Genomic DNA, 24,192 nt, shown 5'->3' with positions numbered 1-24,192 from the left:
GTGCAAGAGTCGAAAGACAATAAAAGGCCTGTATAAATTACTGCTATTTTCTCAAAGGAAACCCCTTTCCTCCCATACCATCAATTAAAATCTTAAAGTACACCTAAATTGGCAATCTATGTTTCGAAACCAAAAAACTAATTTAAGGCAACATCTGTTCAGTCAGCATCTGCTAGCTGTAAAGCAACAGAATGTGTAGCCATTGGCATCAAGGTGGTGAGGTTTCTCTGTGACAGATTCATATTCAGTCACAGGACTCACTAACTTGAGACAACATCTCACCCGGGCAGTTATAACCTCGGCTTAGTCCAAATCAACGTGATTTGTAATATTTGCAGGATTCTGTCTTTAGTTGGAGGATTACCAAACATAGTTTAAAATACCATGAGACATGTACAATTCTTTGCTGGAATGTCTCAGGAGCTTTACTAGTGTGTCTGTTGGGTTATTCAAATTAGTCATGTGGTATTATGGCACAATTAAATGGTGCAAGCTAAAATTATACTTTAATAAATGTTATTCAGTAGGTCTGGAGATGTCAACTATGATATAAGGTTGCAGTCGCAATCACTGTGGCAGCAAGAAAAGGGTGTGGAGGGAACTTGCCATGCTACTGCTAGTGGGGATATGGGTTCACCTGAAAGTCTCAAGAGGGAAAGGAAATGACAGAAGTTCAGAGGGTTACAGCAGTAAATGAGATGGCATAGGGGAAGCTGGGGGTCATTGAAAGGAAACAGTAATGTTCTGGGAAAAGCAGCAAGTGGCATATGCAGAGTGGGTGAAAAAATGGACCATGAAAGAGAACAAGCAACAATGACAACAAGCAACAAAGCAGAAGGTATTGAACAGTTGGGGAAGACAAAATCTACCGGGAGAGAGATGTGGGTGGACAGACAATGCCAGGTCATCTTATCTTTCAAAAAAAACTAACAGTGGTAGTAGGATGGTAATGGGAGTGAGGGTCACATCAAAGGGTGAGGGAGGAGTGTCAGACGGTTACAGGGGAGGGGTGATTGACATGGATTGGCAGAATGTATGGGACATATGGGGGAAGCTCGCAGTGATTTCAATGAGATAGGAATTTTACTGAAAAGTAGAATAAAGTCCCTACTCTGTAGTTCTTTCTGTAACCCACAAACAGCAGTGAGATGAACGAGCAATTGATCTTTTTTTTGTGATATAGCAGGGAAGAAAACAGTTGGAGGACTTAAGAAATGACAAAGCTGAAGACATGGAACAGTAGGTGGACAACGGAGCATATAGGGAACAGCAAGATAAAGACTATGGAAACTGGGGCAAGGGATGCGAAGACTCAGAATGCATGGGGGTGAGGGATAGGAGTTAAAAACTGTGAAGGCAAGCAGCTGAAATGGCCCTTAGGGTTTTCCTTCCCTGCCACACTACTTCACCTGCCATTTTCCATTTGAAATAATAACAGGGTACCTGGCCAACACACTTCCTTCACCATCAATACAGATGGCTGGTCATTCATCTCATTATAGTTTGGGGAATGCTGATGATACAAAAGGTTGCCATGTTTGCCTACATAACAGCTATTGGATTTCACACATAATGAATTTTATGTGAAATACTCTGAAATGTTCCCATGTGAAAAAATGCTGTAAAAATGCAAGTACTTCTTTCTGCAACTGTTTGTTTCTTACCCACTTTCTAGATGTTTCTGTATGGCATGGTGAGATTAATGAGCAGTTAATCTGTTTCTTTTTGGTGATATGTGGCTATCATGACAGAGTAGCTGATAGTCAATGTGTAAGATGTGAGTTGTGGGTAAGTGAGGACTGTAATAGTGGTGAGTGTGTGAGTATGAGGGGAAGGAGGGGTAGTTAAGTGTGGCGCAGTGATTGTAGAAGAGTGAAGGGAAGCGGGGAGAACAGTCTTGTGAGTGCTATGAGTCCTGTGATTATTGAAACTGTAAGTGGTACAGCTGCAAGCAGAGAGTAAGAGAGCAGTATTCTTACCTTAACCACATCTGCAGTAAGTGTTTGCAGCTCGAGGAACTTTGGCTCAGAGTTGATGAGCTGGAGTCCGAGCTTCGGACACTGCGATACATCAGGGAGAGGGAGGGTTACCTGGACACTTTGTTCCAGGAGGCAGTCACACCCCTTAGGTTAAATACTTCAAATCTGGTCCATGATCAGGGACAGAATGGTGTGACTACGAGTGAGACAGGTATGGGGATCCAAAAGGTAGCATTGGACGAGCCTCAGCCCTTGCACTTGTAAACAGGTACGAGGTTCTTGCAGCCTGTGTGGACGAGAGCAGGGACTGCAGGGAGGATGAGCAAACTGACCACAGCACCATGGTACAGGGGGCTATTCAAGTTGGGAGAGCAAAAAGGAATGTGGTAGTGTTAGGGGACAGTATAGTTAGGGGGATAGATACTGTTCTCTGCAGGCCGAGAGCGTGAGTCCGAAGGCTGTGTTGCCTGTCCAGTGCCAGGGTTAAGGACATCTCCTCGGGGCTGGAGAGGAACTTGGAGTGGGAAGGGGAGGATCCAGTTGTCGTTGTCCACATAGGTACGAACGACATAGGTAAGACTAAGAAAGAGGTTCTGCTGTCGTTCGTACCTATGAGCAGCTAGGGGCTAAATTAAAAAGCAGAACCACAAAGGTAATAATCTCTGGATTACTACCTGAGCCATGAGCAAATTGGCATAGGGTCAATAAGATCAGAGAGTTGAATGGCTGGCTCAAAGATTGATGTGGGAGAAATGGGTTTCGATTCATGGGGCACTGGCACCAGTACTGGGGAAAGAGGGAGCTATTCTGTTGGGACAGGCTTCACTTGAACCAAGCTCGGACCAATGTCCTGGCAAATCGAATAACTAGGGCTGTAGATAGGGCTTTAAACTAAATAGTGGGGGGCAGGGTTCAGGTGAGGGGCAATTAATAGTGCAGGGTAGCGATAGGGGTAATGATAACCAGAGTGTGACAGGAAGGGACAGAGCATACAAACATAAGCATGCACCAGCAAATAGGGTCAGAGTAGGGAAAAATGGTAAAAAGACAGAATTAAAGGCTCTTTATCTGAATGCATGCAGCATTCATAATATAGATGAATTGACGGCACAAATATAAATAAATGGTATTATCCTTTAGCCATTACAGAGATGTGGTTGCAAGGTGACCAAGGCTGGGAACTGAATATTCAGGGGTATTTGACATTTTGCAAGGATAGGCAGAAAGGAAAAGGAAGTGGGGTAGCTTTGTTAATAAAGGATGAGATCAGTACAGTATTGAGAAATGATCTTGGCTCGGAAGATCAAGATGTAGAATCAGTTTGGGCGGAGATAAGAAATAGTAAGGGAAAGAAGTCACTGGTGGAAGTAATCTATAGGCCCCCTAACAGTAGCTACACTGTAGGACAGAGTATAAATCAAGAAATAATAGGGGCTTGTAAGAAAGGTACTGCAATAATCATGGGTGATTCTAATCTTCATATAGATTGGACAAATCAAATTGGCAAAGATAGCCTTGAGGATGAGTTCATAGATGTATTCAGAACGGTTTCTTAGAACAATACATTGTGGAACCAACCAGGGAACAGGCTATTTTAGATCTGGCCATGTGTAATGAGACAGGATTAATTAATGATCTCATAGTAAAGGATCCTCTAGGGAAGAGTGATCATAACATGATAGAATTTCACATTCAGTTTGAGGGTGAGAAACTTGGGTCTGAAGCTAGTGTCTTAAACTTAAATAAAGGCAATTACAAATGTATGAAGACAGAGTTGGCTAAAGTGGACTGGGAAAATAGATTAGAAGGTAAGACGGTAGATAAGCAGTGGCAGACATTTAAGGAGATATTTCATAACTCTCAACAAAAGTATATTCCAGTGAGAAAGCAAGACTACGTGAAGGATGAACCATCTGTAGCTAACTAAGGAAGTTAAGGATGGTATCAAATTGAAAGAAAAGGCATACAACGATGCAAAGATTAGTGTAGGCCAGAAGATTGGGAAATTTTTAGAAACCAGTAAAGGAAGATTAAAAAAATAATAGAGGGGAAAAAATAGATTGAGGGTAAACTAGCAAGAAATATAAATACAGACAGTAAGAGCTTCTACAAGTATATGAAAAGGAAGAGAGTAGCTAAAGTAAACGTTGGTCCCTTAGAGGATGAGACTGGGGAATTAATAATGGGAAACAAGGAAATGGCAGAGACTTTGAACAAATATTTTGTATCTGTCTTCATAGTAGAACACACTAAAAGCATCCCAATAATAGTAGATAATCAAGGGGCAAAAGGGAGAGAGGAACTTAAAACAATCACTATCACTAGAGAAAAAATACTAGGCAAACTAATGGGACTAAAGGCTGACAAGTCCCCTGGACCTGATGGCCTGCATCCTAGGGTCTTAAAAGAAGTGGCTGCAGAGATAGTGGATGCATTGGTTGTAATCTTCCAAAATTCCCTAGATTCTGGAAAGGTCCCAGCAGATTGGCGAACCGCAAATGTAATACCCCTATTCAAGAAAGGAGGGAGACAGAAAGCATGAAACTATAGGCCAGTTAGCTTAACATCTGTCATTGGGAAAATGCTGGAATCCATTATTAAGGGAGTAGTAGCAGGACATTTAGAAAATCATAATACAATCAGGCAGAGTCAACATGGTTTATGAAAGGGAAATCATGTTTGACAAATTTATTAGAGTTCTTTGAGGATGTAATGAGCAGGGTGGATCAAGGGGAATCATTAGATGTAGTGTATTTGGATTTTCAAAAGGCATTCGATAAGGTGCAACACAAAAGGTTACTGTACAGGATAAGAGCTCACAGTGTTGGGGGTAAAATATTAGCATGGATAGAGGATTGGCTAACTAACAGAAAACAGAGAGTCGGGATAAATGGGTCATTTTCAGGTTGGCAAACTGTAACTAGTGGGGTGCAACAGGGATCAGTTCCGGGGGCCTCAACTATTTACAATTTATATTAATGACTTGGATGAAGGGACCGAGTGTACTGTAGCCAAATTTGCTGACGATACAAAGATAGGTGGGAAAGCAAGTTGTGAGGAGGACGCAAAGAGTCTGCAAAGGGATATAGACAGGTTAAGTGAGTCGGCAAAAATTTGGCAGATGGAGTATAATGTGGAAAAATGTGAGGTTATCCACTTTGGTAGGAAGAATTATTATTTAAATGGAGAGAGACTACAGAATGCTGCGGTACAGAAGGATCTGGGTGTCCTCGTATATGAAACACAAAAAGTTAGCATGCAGGTACAGCAAGTAATTAGGAAGGCAAATGGAATGTTGGCCTTAATTACAGTGGGGATGGAGTATAAAAGTAGGGAAGTCTTGCTACAACTGTACAGGGCGTTGGTGAGACCACACCTGGAGTACTGCGTACAGTTTTGGTCTCCTTATTTAAGGAGGGATATACTTGTATTGGAGGCAGTTCAGAGAAAATTCACTAGGTTGAGTCCTGAGATGAAAGGGTTGTCTTATGAGGAAAGGTTGAGCAGGCTGGGCCTATAGTCATTGGAGTTTAGAAGAATGAGAGGTGATCTTCTTGAAACATAGAAGATTCTGAGGGGGCTTGACCAGGTAGATGTTGAGAGGCTGTTTCCCCTTGTGGGGGTATCTAGAACTAGAGGGCATAGTTTCAGGATAAGGGGTCGCCCATTTAAGACAGAGATGAGGAGGAATTTCTTCTCTCAGAGGGTCGTGAATCTTTGGAATTCTCTACCCCAGAGAGCTGTGGAGGCGGAGTCAGTGAATATATTCAAGGCGGAGATAGACAGATTTTTGAGCTACAGGGGAGTCGAGGGTTATGGGGAGAGAGCGGGAAAGTGGAGTTGAGACCAAGATCAGATCAGCCATGATCTTATTGAATGGTGGAGCAGGCTCAAAGGGCTGAATGGCCTATCCCTGCTCCTATTTCTTATGTTCTTATGTTCTAATGAGATCATTGAATTTCTTCCATCATTGGAGCCATGTCAGATGTTCTAGGCTCCTGGCATTCACATACTCTGCAATCTTTTCCCCCTGACAGTGGAATTGATGTATGGAGGGCTTCCTGCCCCCTGAGGGGAAGAGGATGCCCCTCCTCCTGTCCACTGTCTGCACCAGGACCTCCAAGGCAGCATTGATAAACCTTGATGTCCTATCAGTACTTGCTTCAGTCATATCTCTCCTTCCAAAAGTGTTTCCCTGGTGTTTGCAGTCAGAATGTACCTCTCCTTTAAGGGGTGCTGGCTGCCTTTATGTGGTGCCATAGACAGCCAATATCCACCCCTGCACACCCCCCCCCCCCACCACCACCACCCTTTACAGTTGTGCAGTCAATGAGTAGCGTGGGTAGTGCTGGCTGCATACCTGACTCATGGTAAAGAGCAGGCAGCACGAATAATATGATCTGCCCGAGTCAATAGCAACAGGTGCATGCAGTCTGCACCCTGTCCCCTTGAGTTGATAGAAAGTAATAGAAAGCAGTTGAAACATCGAAGACATAGCATCCATGTTCCTAAAAGGACTGTGTGTCATGGATCCATCCACGAAGAACAGTTCTAATATGTATGAATTGGTTCTGTCCTTTGCACTGTAAGGAAAGAACAATATTCCGTGTTTTGTATGCATCCACTGAAGAAAATAGGCCAGGAGTAGAAAGCGTGGTTGGCATATCTTACTGAGTAATACGGCTGTAAACTAAAGTGGTTGTGAAGGAAGATATGACTTTTATTTTTTTCAAATGAATGGCTGCAATAATATTGCTATATGTTACAACAACAGGATTTTAAAGTAAAAATTAACACAATGCAATATTTTTATCATTCACCTTGAAAACAATTGAGATTTAGACCGCCATATAAATACTGTGGCTACAAGAGCAGGCCAGAGGCTGGGAATTCTGCGGCCAGTGTCTCACCTCCTGACTCCCCAAAACCTTTCCACCATCTACAAGGCACAAGTCAGGAGTGTGATGGAATACTCTCCACTTGCCTGGATGAGTGCAGCTCCAACAACACTCAAGAAGCTTGACACCATTCAGGATAAAGCAGCCCGCTTGATTGGCACTCCATCCACCACCTTCAACATTCGCTCCCTCCACCACCGGCGCTCTGTGGCTGCAGTGTGTACCATCTACAAGATGCACTGTAGCAACTTGCCAAAGCTCCTTCAACAGCACCTTCCAAACCCGTGACCTCTACCACTTAGAAGGACAAGGGCAACAGACGCATGGGAACATCACCACCTACAAGTTCCCCTCCAAGCCACACATCATCCTGACTTGGACCTGTATCGCCGCTCCTTCACTGTCGCTGGGCCAAAATCCTGGAACTCCCTTCCTAACAGCATTGTGGGTGTACCTACACCATATGGACTGCAGCGGTTCAAGAAGGCGGCTCACCACCATCTTCTCAAGGGCAATTAGGGATGGGCACTAAATGCAGGCCTAGCCAGCGACGCCCACATCCCATCAATGAATAAAAAAAAATTATATATATATAAAGGCCAGAGCTAACAACTGATTTATCCAACATCTCAGGCTTCCTACAATAAACACATACCAAATATTCAGCTGATCAGGTTGCTGTAACTTGTATTTATATAGCCTCGTTAATGTAGTAAAATGTCCCAAGGTGCTTCACAGGAGTGGTTATAAGACAAAAGATTTGACACCGAGCCACATAAGGAGAATTTAGAGCAGGTGACCAAAAGCTTGGTCACAGAGGTAGGTTTTAAGGAGTGTCTTAAAAGGAGGAAAGAGAGGTAGAGAGGTGGAGAGGTTTAGGGGGGAATTCAGTGTATTATTTACTCACTTGAAATATTTCTACTTTAATCAGTTTAGCCAATAGACCTCCAACTGAAAGATAGAGATTGGCTCTGATGATCTAAGTGTATATTTTGCTTGCAGCCAAATAGTATGGTTTCCTATTATCAGTTGAAGTTTCTGACAGAGTCAGTGGTTGTAGTCATGTTTTTTTGACCCACTGGGGTTTTCAGCTTGTTGATATTACAGCTGAATTGGAATCAAACCACACAAGTGCTTTTCCACTAAGGCTCTGGTTAAGGTAGCCGAGCAAGGTCGATTGGTGCCCATACACCAATATCGCAGCAAAGGAGGATGGAGGAAGTTGGTGCACAAAAAATAAATCCATAACAAAAAAGTTCACCTAATCAAAAAAAAAGCAAAATGATTCCTTATTACAATAAGAAGCTAATTGGTGGAAGTTAAAGTATCATGGACTTGTGTCTTCAGTTAAAATTAATTGGCTGCTAATATTTGGTGTGTTATGCACTCGGTGACTGTGGAAAACTGTTATGTATATATTAGGACAGTGCCATGTATGAATTCTGTGTGAATTTTAGAATGGGAGTGCATGGGAAGCCAATTACTTGGTGAAGGTTAATTTATAATTGATACTTGGAGGTACCAGCTGAATAACTATCTAGCTGGAATGATATTGTAAGTTAAAGTATGGATTAAGATGGTCAAAACTGACTGAGCATGGGCAGGGCAGGAAAAGGAGTGTTGTCAAAAATGGCAACAGCTCAGGATTGAAACGTGAAGATGGATGAATACTGAGACAACAGCAAAATACTGTGGATGCTGGAAATCTGAAATAAAAACAGAAAATGCTGGAAATACTCAGCAGGTCAGGCAGCATTTGTGGAGAGAGAAACAGAGTTAACGTTTCAGGTTGAAGACTTTTCGTCAGAACTGGAAAAAGTTAGAGATGTAACAGGTTTTAAGCAAGTACAGAGGCAGGGAAAGCGGGGAGGGGAGGAAAGAACTAAAAGGATGAAGGTGAAAGGCAAAAGGTGGTGGTAATGGGACAAGTACAGAAACAAAAGATGGGTCTAGAGGAGCTGTAAATGGCAACAGCAGAACCATTACCAGCACCTTCTGTCTGGAAAAAATGGCAGCAGTGGTTATGATCATAGATCTAATTTTATTCCTTTACTTTTCCCATTACCACATCCTTTTGCCTTGCACCATCATCCCTAGAATTCCCTAAAATGCATCTCTAGGCCCTGGAGAGCTTATGAGGATTTGAGTGAGGAGCTGTGCCTTCACTAACTTCAGTTCACTAAGAAAGCCCTGGATGAACTGTGCCGCTTTCTGCATGATGATCCACAGCCCGGGGAAATGGTGTAAATGGCTAAAAATAACCATTCATGCCGTTTCACCAGGGAACTGTGGTTAAGGAACATTGATATTCTGTACAAGCAGCAGTGATAGTTTCTATGCATGTGGTTGAGATGATGAACACATTGCAAGAAGTTTCTCGGGAACTGCAGAGCACCTTGGAGAGAGTGATAGCCCAAGAGGTTTCTGCAGCAACAAAGCGTAAGGAGTAGGAGGCCAGTGTGGCTTCCAGAGTTTCAACAAATAACTTGAGGGTCAGCCTGAAAGCTACACTTACACAAGCCTTCCAAGATCTGGAGCAGGCTATTCAATTTGTAATGACACTGACCAGTAGCAACTTTGCACCAGTGGACTGCAAGGAGTGGTTATAGGTGTTGCTGTCTTTCCAGAGAGTGATAATGAATCTGCTTCCTTAAAGCTCCCTCTAATGTCTGCATATGAGAGAGCTTCAGTCATGGGACCCCATTCCTTGACACTGGAAAAGAAAGGCTGCCGGCAACTGACCCCCCCAACAGGCAGCTTCACTGAGACGAGAGTAACCTAAGGGCTAAAAGGCTCCAGTGGAACAATCCCAGTCAGACTAGAAGCTCCAGAAGTAGGTTGCTAGCATAAAGAGTTAAGAAATGATTGTAGATGGGGTCTATGGATTTGTTGGCAACTGTTGGTCAATGTTGTTCTACAAAGTAAACATAGCTTGGCCACATAGAGTTTATTTCTGTGTATCCTTGCAACTGCTGGATGATGACTGGGCTAATGTAAACTTCTGTCTTATGAAGGAGATAGGCAGAAGTCTTTGACAGTGAAAGATTTTGCAAGGGCTGTGTGTGTGTTTTTGTGTGTTGGTGGGGGGGGTGGGTGTGAGTGGGTGGGGTGAGTGGGAGAGGGAGGCCAGGCAAGTGTGAAGTGACTTTATTTGATAGGCCATCTTTTATTCATTGAAGCACTGGACTATAAATTATGTCCTCCTTTCTCTGGCTACTAGCTCTCCTGTTCCATGTTCTCCCATTCCTGTACACCCTCCTCATGCTGTGCGCATGGAGCTTCTCCCCCTTTCCCTAACATCTTAAGCTTCCGGAAATGACAAGCATTTCTTCATTGCGCTATGATGTAATAGCAAGCTGCAATGACTCTGGAGTCTTTCACTGGGTTGTACTGCAGGCTCCACCAGATTTATCCAGGCACTGAAAATGAGATGTCAGCATGTATATTCAACCGCTCTATCACATATGACATCCTGGCATGGGCCTCATTATACCTGTTGTCTCCCACTGTCTGCAGAAGCCTTACTGGAAGTGTAACTCATGACTGCAGGGGATAGCCCTGATCACCAATTAACCATCTGAATACATAGCTTTGAGTCATCATGGCTGATATGCCACATGATGGAAGTGCCATTTTTGCTTCCTGCCTTGGCATGCAAGATAAGGTGATTGGCATCGCTGACTAGCTGTACATTAATGGAATGTACACCTTTCCTGTTCATGAAATTGAGGGAGTTTTAAAACAACCTTTGAGTGCCACTTGTGTTCTATTATTTACTCCTTGCACCTCTGGGAACCTTGCCAGTCTGTAGAACAGAGTAGCTCTCTCTGTTTGCTTTTTCTGATTCCATTGGGAAGGAAATGATGTGTGTGACATGCCTGAAGAAAACATCAGTCACCTTCTTTATGCAGTGTTGAGCTGCTGCCTGTCTAATGTGGCAAAGGTCAACAGATGTTGCAAAGAAATCGTTCAAGGTGGCGTTGACTTTGACTGGTACAAACACTGCTGTTCCCCTGGTGGAAGTGGGGGGCACATCATCAGTCAGCAGTTGACATATCTCCTCTAGAGTCCAGCAGGAAGCATAGCTTTCTAAGGCACTGAGGTGCAGAAAAATCCAAGTAAGACCTTTGTGTATTGTAGAATTTGTTGATTGGGTATCTGTGTATAGGAAACAGACATCCTCTTAGACACCTCACTCTAAAATCCTCTAATCAGCCTTCTTCTATCTCTTCCTCTTCAAAACATAGCAATAGAGGGATTCCCATTGGGAAATCCATGTTCCCAGTCCAAAAGTGTACTTTTTGCAGAGCTGACTAAATAGGGCAGTAAAAATCTTAGCAGAACATTCTGAGCACCAAATGATTAAAAATGATATTCAGGCAAAGTAAGACAAACCTTCAGCTCCAGAATGTGCTGCCTACCTCAGGGATACTGCTGTGATGTTCAAACTCCCACTTATATATTGTTGGTCTTAATTAGGGTGAGATTTGGGGAGGAATTTTGGGAAAATGGAGCAGGAAGGTTGGTCGTACCTGCCTGAACTCATTTAGATGTAATGGGCCAGGCTCCAGCTGGATGTTCAATGGGAATAGTGCTCTTCTGGAAGAGAATTCGGGTGCAATTCTTTTACTAGTGGAGTTGAAGCAATAGCCATTTACTGAGTTTAGCTGCCAAAAACTGCCTGGAAATGGGTGGTGAATCAATTGATAATCCAACCTTTGGTGTGTGATACAGCTGCTTAGCAAGTGTAGTCCTAGGGAGAGGGAAGACAGGGAGTGTGGGAGGGATGTGAAAAAAGGAGGATATGTGTTGGATGGTGGCACCACACCTCCAAACATAATATCCACAATGCCTTACACACTTTCCCTGAGGAACAGAGCAAAGGTTATCCCACAGGGAGTAAGGGTCTTGATGGCTATAGGTGCTCCCTCCGGGTCCTCTTCCAATGATTGTGGTCACACCTGACCTGCATTTTACAGGCACAACTGTGAGCAAGAAACATCTTTCAGTCCGATCATGGGGTAAATAAGCACAGTTCTCTACAAGGGAGCTGCATTGACATAACATGCTCTATTATGCACTTCTGCACTGCACAATCACTCTATGTGGACAACTCATTGGAATTATAGACCGGGAATTTCCTTGGAGCTCCTCCCAGTCCACTGCTGTAACTTGGTCAGAAGCCCTATTTCCACCACACTTCAGGCAAAGTTACAACGGTAGAGTGGGAGCAATGTTGAGGAAATTCTGGGCCATTGAACATCCGAATGATATGGCAATGCCACTAATTCTACACTCTCCTCGAACCTCCAATGATTCTGTGCCTTCCACACTTTCTCTGCTAAGCAAATCAATTGTAGCTTTCTCAAATGGTGTTGAGAGATTTCTCCTGTGTGTGTTCTATCGTCTGTAGCAAAGTACATCAGTTTGTTACGTGTTAGTTTTGCTTTTAAGAAGAGGAACAATAGGAATGGAGACAGAAAGATGATGAGGACCATGGGAATTCCTTCTTGCACTACATTCTCCCTTTATTACATGTTTAATAATGTTTATGTAATCCGGCTATTATAACCTGTACACCTAGAAATGACTTCCTAGCATTAATGGACAAATACAACATCTGTCCACTAGCAGATGTTAACTCAGTTATTTTAACTGGGTTAATGCCTGTGCTATAATAACATGCAGAGATTGTCATACACATGTGTTAAGTGTTTGCTGCTAATATCTAGGCTATAATTATCTTACTTACCACATCCTTGTTAACATTTCTCTGCCAGAAAACATTTTTGGGTACTTATTTTCCTGTGCTACTGACTTACAGTAATATTCAGGCCTTTCCTTTATGCAATTTTTCCCTCCTTTCCTCTCAGGATTGTTTAATCCTGCAAACTGCATTTATTACTGCAGTTTCTATTTATTTCTGACCCTTCCTTGCCCTCCAAGTACGTTAACCTGATGTTTCATTATAACATCCAGCAAAGCTTTGTTGTTAAAATATGCTTTTTTCTGCTGGCAATCAGCCATTCGTTCCGACAATTGCACACTCCAGTTTGTGAGATTTAGACATAAAAGGCTCGTTAGGTGCTTGAGAAGTGTTAAAGGAGCATTGTTTGAGATACATTGTGATTGGATGATATTTCTCATTACAGCGAACAGTTCCATTTTTGCTGGATTCCCATTACAAAACCATAGGTTCTTGTGTTTTGCAATTAATGAGAAAAAGCACGCTTCATTTTGAATATTTTGTTGAAGCGGCATTTAGGGCCGCAGTTACTGATGGAGTGACTAATTAATTGTTAGTTGAAAAAGTGCTCTATTTTGAATTCAACAGCTATGCAATTTTTGTAATTAAGTGATCCCTGCAAGAGCCTCCATATGTTGCTTGCATATAGTGTGAAGGGGGAAACAATTAAATCCATTGGAGTTAAATATACACTTGTAACCGTTGAAAGATTCACTCCTTCCTAAGTTTATTCCTCTCATTACAGGACAGCTTTCCCTCTCGTTTTGGAGGAATTCATTTTGTGAATCAGCCTTGGTACATTCATGCTCTTTATACTGTCATTAGGCCCTTCCTGAAAGAGAAGACCAGAAAAAGGGTGAGTCAAATATATTTATGTTTTAAGGATACAAAACCACGTACAATTATTATCAGTATTCTGTATTGACAGTATCTAAGCTGTAAACCTGAAAATGAGCAATTTCCTCTGTTCATTAAAGCATAACGGGTTATTCAGAACAATGGTGCAATGATCATCTTTAAAGAGGACTGTCTTTATGGAGTTTTTCCAACCGGTACTCTATTCAAGTGCAGCACTCTGCTGGGAGTACAGGATCAGTTAATTTACCTTGTTGTGTGCACGAGACACAGCAATGAATTTTCATCAGATTGGCTTCATTGTGTCACGTAAGCAAACAAAAAAAGCTTTGCCAAACAAGTTGTAACGAGGATGGTGCTCGTTTAACTGATCACTTCTCTGTTAAGGGTGATTTTATGACTTTGCAGTCTCGATAGGGAGCCTTGTCCACTGATTGTACATATTGGGAATTCTGGTGTGTTCTGCACACATTACAATGCATGCTCAAATTTACAATACACACTCAGCAGGCAAGGCTCCTCATGGGGAAAACAATGTTGGAAAATCATCCTTTTTAATATTTCCTTTATGAAAGCATGGCTTTAAGTTGAAATGTTGCATTACTGAATGCTAGCTCATTCCCACGTTTGTGTTGCGATAAATATGTTTTTTTTATCAGCTGTTAACAAATCTAGTACTAGGAGCATTGAAACTCATTCAGTAGGGGTTAGGCACCTTTATCAGGTAATCCTGTCTGCTGTGTTCCTCCAAGAATCCAAGTTAGATATAAGCATACTTTCAACTGGATCTATTTTAGTTGGCACTCTCATTTTAAATTCATAATGAGATGCTGAGATTTAAGCTGGATTCTCCTCTATGCTCTTCTATGGTTCAGGCAAAGGCTAAGCAGAGAGAACTTTGCACCTGCCCACGATAGGCCTGACCTAAGAATGCTTGAGGGTTTTTTGGAAATTAGAAAAACAATTCTATCTCTCAACCTGAAGAGCAGAAGAATTCACTGATAATGTAAGAAAACTAGACATTCTCCCATGTTCTGTAAGGACAGCAGCATTATACCATGTAATGTACAACATATTGTTCTGCTGCTAAGGAACTTTGTGTAACTTGAACTGCCCCTTTAAGGCAAAAAGGTGTAATCATTGTAAATAGACATACTCTGAGACCCATTGGAGGCCACGCACATCTTAAAGTCATTTAAGGGGTAATTGTTCTTCGTAGATTGGCCGTTGCTTGTAATTCCCCAGCTCCTCCCCCTAGTCAGAAGAAACCAACAGGAAATTAGTAGCCATCTTTCTCTTGTTCCACACCAAGTGTGGCACAGAATTGCATATGTAGAAAAAGTATGGCAAATACATCTAAAAGCATTTGGATTAGGGAAAACATTGGATTCTGCTGGATACCAGTGTTATTAATTTTAATTTTTAAAAACAGTTCGAAAGGTACTACTGTTTTATTATTCCTAGTATCAATGTTTATGTGCTTATTGCTGCATTATCTTTCTAGATATTTATGCACGGAAATAATCTAAACAGCCTTCATCAGCTTATACACCCGGAAATCCTGCCTTCAGAATTCGGAGGGATGCTGCCGCCTTATGATATGGGAACCTGGGCAAGAACTCTGCTGGAACATGAGTATGATGATGACAATGAATATGTCAGTGATTCCTATAATATGTCTTTCAAAGATGTAGAAAAGAGCCTGTCTCCAAAATCCATGAAGAGGTCTGTATTCTTCTGTTTATCAAACCTGTGTCACAATTTAAACATGTCTAAGATAAATTTATCACCAAAGAGAAAGCCTGCCAAGTAGGAAAACAGCAAACTCTCAGATCTGATACAAAGTGGACAACATTCCACGGTTTCGAAGCTCTTACAGATGTGCTATTTTTTTTTAATTGTGACATGTGGCTATGAGAGGCTTTCAAGTTTTGTTTGTTGAGAGGACATCTAATGGAAAATTGTTCTGCAGGATTTCCCACCCATTAATTTAATTTAATGGATGGCGAATCTTGCAGGGCTTGCTGAGCTTTGTGCCCAAATTCTTGATCCGTGCCGAAACAGGGAGTCAGCCCTTTTAGGTCTTAAAACGAAAGATAGTCAGATTTTATAAATCTCAAATGGAACATATGAACTAGAAACATAATAATTGACTTGGTGATTTTATAAATATAAAAATAAGTACTAGAATGAAATAATGTTTTGATGATTTAACTGTTTTATCAATTGTGAGATCAATTGCCAAATATTGATTTTGCACTGGAGCTCTCTGTAAGGGGTTTTACTGTGCGGGTGTCTTGGGTTCGTCAGTTCTGCCTCTGACTACCCCCTTTGAGCGGCTCGAATCGCTCGCCCCTTTTGAGTTCTGACCACCGGACTTATTTGCAGGTAGTGATATAGAAAACCAGCAGACCAGTGGTTCGGTGCAAAGAAAAACCAAGATTTTATTACCAGAGAACGATTCTATACAAAGGATAATATGGATGCAGTACACTTACACTTAACAGGGATGGGAAATAAACGGCACAACGGGGGAAAATGACTAAAATGACAATTTTAGCAATCCCCTTAACTCCCACCCTCTAAACCTCGCTAGGCTATCTTATGAGGGGTCAGAATTCTATGCTCACCAGTCTGAGTCATTTAAACAGACGAGAATCCTGCTTCTTTGCCCTGCTGCCTTTCGATGCCACGTGGTTTCAATGCTGCACAGGGTACCGTCCAGGTGAAAATACCCCAGTAATAAAATAGTCTCTGGCAGGGTATTTCACCTCTCGGGACGAGCTCTTCTTCGTAGGTCCTCTTCCTGGGGTGGTGGCAGACAGGGCGCGGGAGGTGAGGAGAGAGAGAGAGCATGGCTTCCTGAGGGGCTATAGTTATACTCCTCTCGGTAGCCCTTATCTCACGCCCTAAATCAGCTCATCCTTTGTCTGATTTGAGCGGGTTGGAATTGAACAAAAGGTGTTGATCTTGGCCCATCGACTTAGATGGCCGGTAATAACTTCTAACGGTCCCATAACTGCTCTCCTTTGTTCAACAGATTCCTTGATGGGGCCAGCCTAACCTGGATGGCTCCGCTGATCGTTTGGATCATTTGAGTAAACAAGCTTGATGGCCTGTAAACGGGGGCCTGAATGTAACTGAGTTTGCTCCCAATACATAAATGTAAAAGTTCTGTCGGGTTTCGTGATCTCGCAGACATCAAAAATACCCAAGCTGTTAGCTTGTCACAGAGTCCACAATTGGAACTTACAGGCTTTTGGTCACGAGGTTGACCGCAGCCATTTTGTGTGCCCCTGGATTTTTAAAATCAGTCCAACCAGGGTCTCTTTTAATTAAATAATCTTCGGGGGGGGGAACTGCTATGAATTTTGCGAAACTTACAGTCCCCCCTAGGATACTAAAACTTGCTTGCAGTATCCATGTTCCAAAAATGAGCAAAATTTTCTGACCCTCCATAAACAACCTTCCCCTGTGTTTACCTATCCATAATCCCTCGACACATGTATTTCCCGTACTTAGAGAAAGCGCAGTGTGCGATAGGCATCTATAGAAGAAAATACGGTTCATTACAAAATGCAAGTGCGGAGGGGGTCCAACACCCCTGCACCACTTGGTACATTACAAAATTTTTTATTCTGTAGTACCAAACAGTCACAATCTTTATTAAAATAACGCAATAAAATGAAGAAACAATCTTTATTAAAAATAACAAACAATGACCATCACGTTTAAGTGATGTGACACAAAACTCAAACGGGTGTCTCTTCTTCCACCCGGGTATAATGTTCCTTCCACACCTTTTGAGTTTTAAACTCTAATCTGGGACCCTTTCTCCTACACTGGATGCACAGCAGGTATAGAACTATCCCTAACTGACACACCACCAGGATGTGGGATGCCATATGGATCCAGGATGGGACCTCTATATTTTCAAAAACGTCCCACCAGGGTGGGGTCGTAATATATAAAATGTCGGCCCCTATCTGGACAGTCTTCTGTTCCAGAGTATAGAAGTGTTTTTGTGACACTAAAACGGCTTTCAGCAATTTGGTGAGGTGTTCTGGGAGAGGGGGAATCTGGCAACATATTTCTGTTTTAAACCATTAACCTGGGTCTGCAGCTCGATGTCGTCTAAGCTGTTGATGACAGAAGACCCCGTGTTAAAACCAGTTAAAACATCATTAAAAGCACCCCTTCTTTGTCTCCCAATCCTGTCCAAAAGCTCGTGGGTGTATAGTCTGCTTCTGTCAACGTCTGAAAAATCAAACTCATGAAATTTACGGAACATATCTTTTAAGAGTGCTTGATACAACTGCACGGTCTCTGTGGGGCACCATGCGGGCAGGTGTACCTCGGTGAGGTTTAAAATCACGGAGGCTACCGCGTAGTGCACCCCTTGATACAGCACCTGGTCTGTAGGTACTAGCACCAAGCCATTCCCTGGTCCCTTGGTGGTGGCGGGGCATCCCTCTTCTATTGTCCGTGACGTCGCGGTCGTGGGCAGGGGCTGTCGGGGGCGGGTCACTAGTTCAGTGGCATTAACTGAGATTGGGGAGTATGGGATCGCGCATGCGTCCAGGCGAGACTCCCAGTCCATCCCCCTCCCGTTATCTTGCCACTGGCTGCGGAAAATGATGGAAATGCCTGTGGGGCAGGCTTTCTCTGATCCCCACATATGGACATAGATCCGGTTCCCACCATTTATCCCAGCACACACTTAACCCCCCGTGGGTCCCTGTGATAGTCCGGTGAGTGTCATTCCCCAACCGTTCCCACTCAACTCTGGGGTTCTCCATGCCTTTACTTAATTTCCTGAACCACCACCACCTATCCAGCGGAACGTGTCCCTTGCATGTTAAACATATCCTTTTGCCCACGGTGACGCTAATCCTGGGAGTAACGATCCATATCCTGGGGCACAGGAGGGAGGCCTCCCCGTAGGTGAACCCGGTCTGGCTGGAGTGCTGGGACAAATTGGATCCCAGCCACCCCGGCCACATTCCCTCGTGGAAGTAAGCGGTGGTCTCCTCCGCCTCCCGTACGCCGCTACCGTCGACTGCCACTGGCGCCCTGTTCCCCGAGCACCCGAAGATGTGGTGGTCCTCGACGTCCCCTCTCCTACCGATGCTCAGCCCGAGCAGGGCGAGCAAGATTATGCCTCCGTACATTCCGAAATTTCCTGCAATAGACATAAAGGCATCTAGCCAGGTTCCCTGGAGACTCGCTGGCTCGGGTGACGTATGGTCGGGTCCCGCGACCTTGACTCACATGGACAATACTCTGAGACAGCTTCATACTTAAATCAAAACTAACTGTTCCTTACTTAGAATTAAATTAAAATAGCCTAACTTAACACTATAAACTTAAACTACTAAAGCTATATACATCTGCCGCCCATCTCTGAGTGGCCAGCCTAATTCCTGTCTGGGCTGTTGCAGGCTGCTCCCTGCGGTGTGGCTGCACTGACCTGCACTTCCGGTCCCTTGCAGTCTGTAGCTGCTAGCTGGGGACCTTTGTCTTTCGGCTTCTCCCTGGCTCGGGAGGCTGTCGTTTTAAGCTGGGGAGCCGGTGACCATATCTTTCTGGACTGGGGTGTCCGAGAGGACCTTCTAGGGAGGGCTACTGGTGGGGCCACCTTGGTGAGTGGACCTTTTGCTCAGACCCCAGCCTTTGTGGGCGCGGCCTGTGGGTTTCCCACGATGGCTAGCTGAGGGTCCTCTCCCTTGAGTCCCACCCCTCCCAAACCTAAGCTGGTGACAGGTAATCCCTCGCTGCCGGCTGCCGGTGGCTGAGGGTCTCCGCCTTCAGGTTCAAAACCTGTGTTGTAGGTGGGGTCATCTGGCTCAGGCTCCTCCTCCTCCCCACCTGAATCCCAGAAGATGGGGGGAGTGGTCTGAACAGGGGACTGGGTGACTCCTCCCCTGACGCACATGACTGCGCCTGCTTGCACAGCCTGTGTACTTGAACTTGCTGTGGGCTGGAGATTTTTAACCTCGGGTTGGATCCTGGCTGCCTTTTTCTTTGCCTCCGGTCTGAACAGCTTGCATTGGTTTACATGAAACCATTTTGTGCGCCGGGGCAATTTTACTGCATACACCATGGGGCTGGCTTTATCCACTATGCTATAGGGTCCCATGTACAGTGGCTCTAAACTCCTCACTCGGGCGTAGTTCCTCACCATTACCTGGTCCCCTATCTCCCACTGGTGACTTTTGTTAGGTTCGAGCAGCAATCGATTATTCCGATGCTGCTTCCCCATGCTCTCTGCTGCCTGCTCGTAGACCTGCTTTTGGTCCGGGGCCAAAGCTACCCCTGGGTGCCCTTCCTGTCCCGGTTTGCTGCTACCGGGCCTGCTCTACAGGGGTCCCAGAACTCTCCTTCCCTATCCCCCTGCTTGGTCACCTCATCGGTCTTTTGGTTACCCTCCCACATGGTATGGAGGGATCCTAAATCTATGGCCAAAGGTTTTGACCTTTCCCCAGCCTGCTCGTTCCCTGTGGATCCCATTAAGCTAAATGGGACCTTGTTAGACCGGGGTGAATTGGTCAGGTCTTCCGAATGGACCACCGTGCTGGAAGCTCCAGTGTCCACCGAATATCTCCCCTGCACCGTCTTCACCCCCATCTTAACATAGGGCCTGCTCCCCTCAGCATTTTCGCGGGGACACAGGTTGACAGGCTGCGCTGGTTCTAGTCATTGCTGGGAGTTGGATGGGGCAGACGGGGTCAAAGCACCGGTGGTGGCTGCTACTTTTCCCTGGCTGATCAGGAAAACCCGCATCGACTCTAACAGTGATTCGACCGTGGGAACTCCTGCCTCTGCCTTTTGGGCTGGGGGTGGTGAATTCTTCCCTTTATTATCCTTCCAAGGATTTTTACAATCCTTGCGCCAATGGCCGTCCTTCCCGCACCCATAGCAATTTAGCTTGATTTGAGAGGGACGGTTCCCTTCCCTTCTTTGCCCTTTTGCTGGGACGCCTCGTTACTTCTGCCGTTTTTATAGGCTACCGTGAGCTGACGGATTACGGTCTCTTCGGTAGTTTGGGGGCTTCGGGGGTCGAACCAGGCCTTGGCCTTGGCTCGGATCTGGGGTAGGCAGTTCGACACCAGGCAACGAAGCCAGTGGGTCAACTGCGGCCGGGTCAGGAAAGCCCGATCCGCCACTCCCAGACACATGCTATTGTAGGCTGGCCACAGCCTGTCTGCGAACGCCTGCGGGGCTTCCCCTGCGAGCTGTACCGTCCTCTCCACTCGGGAGAACGGACTGCCGTCGTTCATACCCATGGCCTCCAGTATCTCATCTCTCAAATCGCCATACCCCTTCTGCCCTTTTTTGCACTCATCGGAAAGGGTCTGGAGGAGCTTACCCTCCAGCGAAAATAGCAACATCTTGGCCTGCTCTGCGTCATCACAATCGTTGACGCAGGCTGCCTGCTCTACCTCTCGGAAGTGCAGTGAGGGGTCTCCCATTTTGGAGAGCTTGGGGATATGACTCACCATGGCCCTGAGCTGTTGGGTGCCATGAGGTAAGACGAATTGGTTTTGGATGGCCCCGGGTTCCTCGTCCTTCCCGGGCGGGCCGTACCTCCGCTGTCGGATGGGGCACATCGGTCCCGGTCCCGACCTATCTAACGGGGGCTGCTGTACCTCCCCTACCACTTCATCTTCCACCCCCCTTTGCTGCCAAACCTGCTGAAAGTTCAGCGCTATGGGTGGTGGCCGTGAAACCTCTGGTTCCCTGAGTAGCTCGGCCCCAGGTGCTGCCTGCGGGACTGTTCTGCTTGGGTTGCCAGTAAAGTCCAACTGGCCTGCCTTCGGGCTTATGAGGCACACCATGCCTTTTGCCTTCCTTAGGGCCAGGCTCACATTTTCAATTTCCTCTCTGCAGGGGCCATGATCTGCATCTTCAAACCCCTGTTCTCTCGCATACCTATACGCTGCCTTAACCTCCTTAACTTTCTCCTCCTGCTCTCGTATTTCTTGGGTAAGGCGGGCGTTCTTCTCCCGCAACCTTATCTCACTACTCTTGGCCTCAGTAACTTGGCACTCCAGATACTCCAGCTTGTGCATCATGTTACTTTTGCCCTCACTAATCTGGCGCTCCAGGCGCTCTATTTTGGCCTGGTGTTCCCTTGCCGTCTGCGCTCGTTCCTGATTTAGCGTCTTAAGGGCAATTAACAATTTCTCCTCCACTAGGGCCTTATCCTGAATCTCTTATTTCCTTATTCTGGACTTCCAGGGCTGCTTCCTTAAGCTTGGCAGCCTGTGCCGCTCCAACTCCGTCCAACAGCAGGACCTGCTTCTTGTAGCACATTAGCCACACTGCTTTCTCTATTGATCTTTTATGTTTCTTACTCTCTGTCCATTGGGCGGCAGCATCTATCGGAGGCTCAGCCTTTAACAGAGTGCTTATCCACTTCTTGGTGATATTCACCTCTCTAAAAACATAATCGGATAACCTCTCTTCCATAGCTGTTCCTTCCTCCGCACCACTGTCTGCTATATCGCTTACTGCTGCCGATGGTCCTGCCATTCTGTAAGGGGTTTTACTGTGCGGGTGTCTTGGGTTCGTCAGTTATGCCTCTGACTATCCCCTTTGAGTGGCTCGAATCGCTCGCCCCTTTTTGTGTTCTGACCACCGGACTTATTTGCAGGTAGCGATATGGAAAACGAGCAGACCAGTGGTTTGGTGCAAAGAAAAACCAAGATTTTATTACCAGAGAACGATTCTATACAAAGGATAATATGGATGCAGTACACTTACACTTAACAGGGATGGGAAATAAACGGCACATCGAGGAAAAATGACTAAAATGACAATTTTAGCAATCATAAGAACATAAGAACATAAGAAATAGGAGCAGGAGCAGGCCAATCGGCCCCTCGAGCCTGCTTCGCCATTCAATAAGATCATGGCTGATCTGATCCTAACCGCCAATCTACTATCACAGAACCATTTCCTGAATCTAACAGAATTAGACACACGAAATAGGAGCAGGATCAGGCTACACGGCCCCTGGGCCTGCTCCGCTACCCACAGGGCCATGTCCGATCCGAACCTAGACTCATGTCCAAATTCCTGCCCGCTCCCCGTAACCCTTAATTCCCTTTACTTCTAGGAAACTGTCTATTTCTGTTTTAAATTTATGTAATGATGTAGCTTCTACAGCTTTTTGGGGCAGCATATTCCATGGACCTACCACCCTCTGAGTGAAGTAGTTCCTCCTCATCTCAGTTTTGAAAGAGCAACCCCTTATTCTAAGACTATGCCCCCTACTTCTAGTTTCACCCATCATCGGGAACATCCTCCCCGCATCCACCCGATCCAACCCCTTCACAATCTTATATGTTTCAATAAGATCGCCTCTCATTCTTCTGAACTCCAATGAGTAGAGTCCCAATCTACTCAACCTCTCCTCATATGTCCATCCCCTCATCCCCGGGATTAACCGAGTGAACCTTCTTTGTACTGACTTGAGAGCAAGTATGTCTTTTCTTAAGTATGGACACCAAAACTGTATGCAGTATTCCAGGTGTGGTCTCACCAATACCCTGTACAACTGAAGCAATACCTCCCTATTTTTATATTCTATCCCCCTAGCAATGAAAGCCAACAGTCCACTGGCCTTCTTAATCACTTGCTGCACCTGCATACTAACCTTTTGAGTTTCGTGCACCAGGACCCCCAGATCCCTTTGTACTTCAGCACTTTCCAGTTTCTTGCCATTAAGATAATAACTTGCTCTACGATTTTTCCTGCCAAAGTGCATAACCTCACACTTTCCAGTATTGTATTCCATCTGCCAAATCTCTGCCCACTTACTTAGCCTGTCTATGTCCCCTTGCAGGTTTTTTATGTCCTCCTCACTCACTACTTTCCCTCCCATCTTAGTATCACCTGCAAACTTTGATATGTTACACTCGGTCCCCTCCTCCAAATCGTTAATATAGATTGTAAAGAGTTGGGGACCCAGCACTGACCCCTGCGGAACACCACTAGTCACTGATTGCCAGTCTGAGAATGAACCATTTATCCCAACTCTCTGCCTTCTGTTAGATAGCCAATCCTCTATCCATGCCAGAATATTACCCCAATTCTGTGATTTTTTATCTTAAGCAATAATCTGTTGTGTGGCACCTTGTCAAATGCCTTTTGGAAGTCTAAATACACTACGTCCACTGGTTCCCCTTTATCCACCCTATATGTTACTTCCTCAAAGAACTCCAGCAAATTTGTCGAACATGACTTCCACTTCACAAAACCATGCTGACTTTGTCCTATTAAATTATGATTATCCAAATGTCCTGTTACTGTCTCCTTAATAATGGACTCCAAAATTTTACCTACCACAGATGTTAGGCTAACCGGTCTATAGTTTCCAGCCTTCTGTCTACTGCCCTTTTTAAATAAGGGTGTTACATTAGCAGTTTTCCAGTCTGCCGGGACCTTTGCTGAGCCCAGGGAGTTTTGGAAAATTATTACCAATGCATCCACAATCCCTACCGCCACTTCCCTCAAGACCCTAGGATGTAAGCCATCAGGTCCAGGTGATTTATCCGCCTTGAGTCCCATTATTTTACCGAGTACCACTTCCTTAGTGATTTTGATCGTGTTTAGCTCCTCCCCCCCCTATAGCCCCCTGTTTGTCCAGTGTTGGGATATTCTTAGTGTCCTCTACTGTAAAGACTGATACAAAATATTCATTCAGTGT

The 24,192-nt window shown here is 44.7% G+C and overlaps 1 protein-coding gene across 2 annotated transcripts in view; it reads left to right on the top strand.

Moving 5' to 3' along the window:
• clvs2 (clavesin 2) overlaps nt 1–24,192 on the top strand; it is a 101,215-nt gene that overhangs the window by 61,688 nt on the left and 15,335 nt on the right. Inside the window, exons 3-4 of one of the 2 annotated variants that reach the window (XM_085997275.1) lie at nt 13,369–13,479; nt 14,983–15,203. In XM_085997275.1, coding sequence (XP_085853401.1) covers nt 13,369–13,479; nt 14,983–15,203 — 332 coding nt within the window. Of the gene's footprint in view, nt 1–13,368; nt 13,480–14,982; nt 18,977–24,192 lie in introns of those variants that run through there. The other variant, XM_085997274.1, reaches the window with a different exon arrangement.

The sequence above is a fragment of the Somniosus microcephalus genome, chromosome 9 (assembly GCF_052327205.1).
Source record: "Somniosus microcephalus isolate GS21.2 chromosome 9, FLI_Smic_1.0, whole genome shotgun sequence".
Classification (NCBI taxonomy): Eukaryota; Metazoa; Chordata; class Chondrichthyes; order Squaliformes; family Somniosidae; genus Somniosus; species Somniosus microcephalus.
The sequence above is the reverse complement of the archived record's forward strand: the minus strand, read 5'-3'. Positions and strand labels throughout refer to the sequence as shown.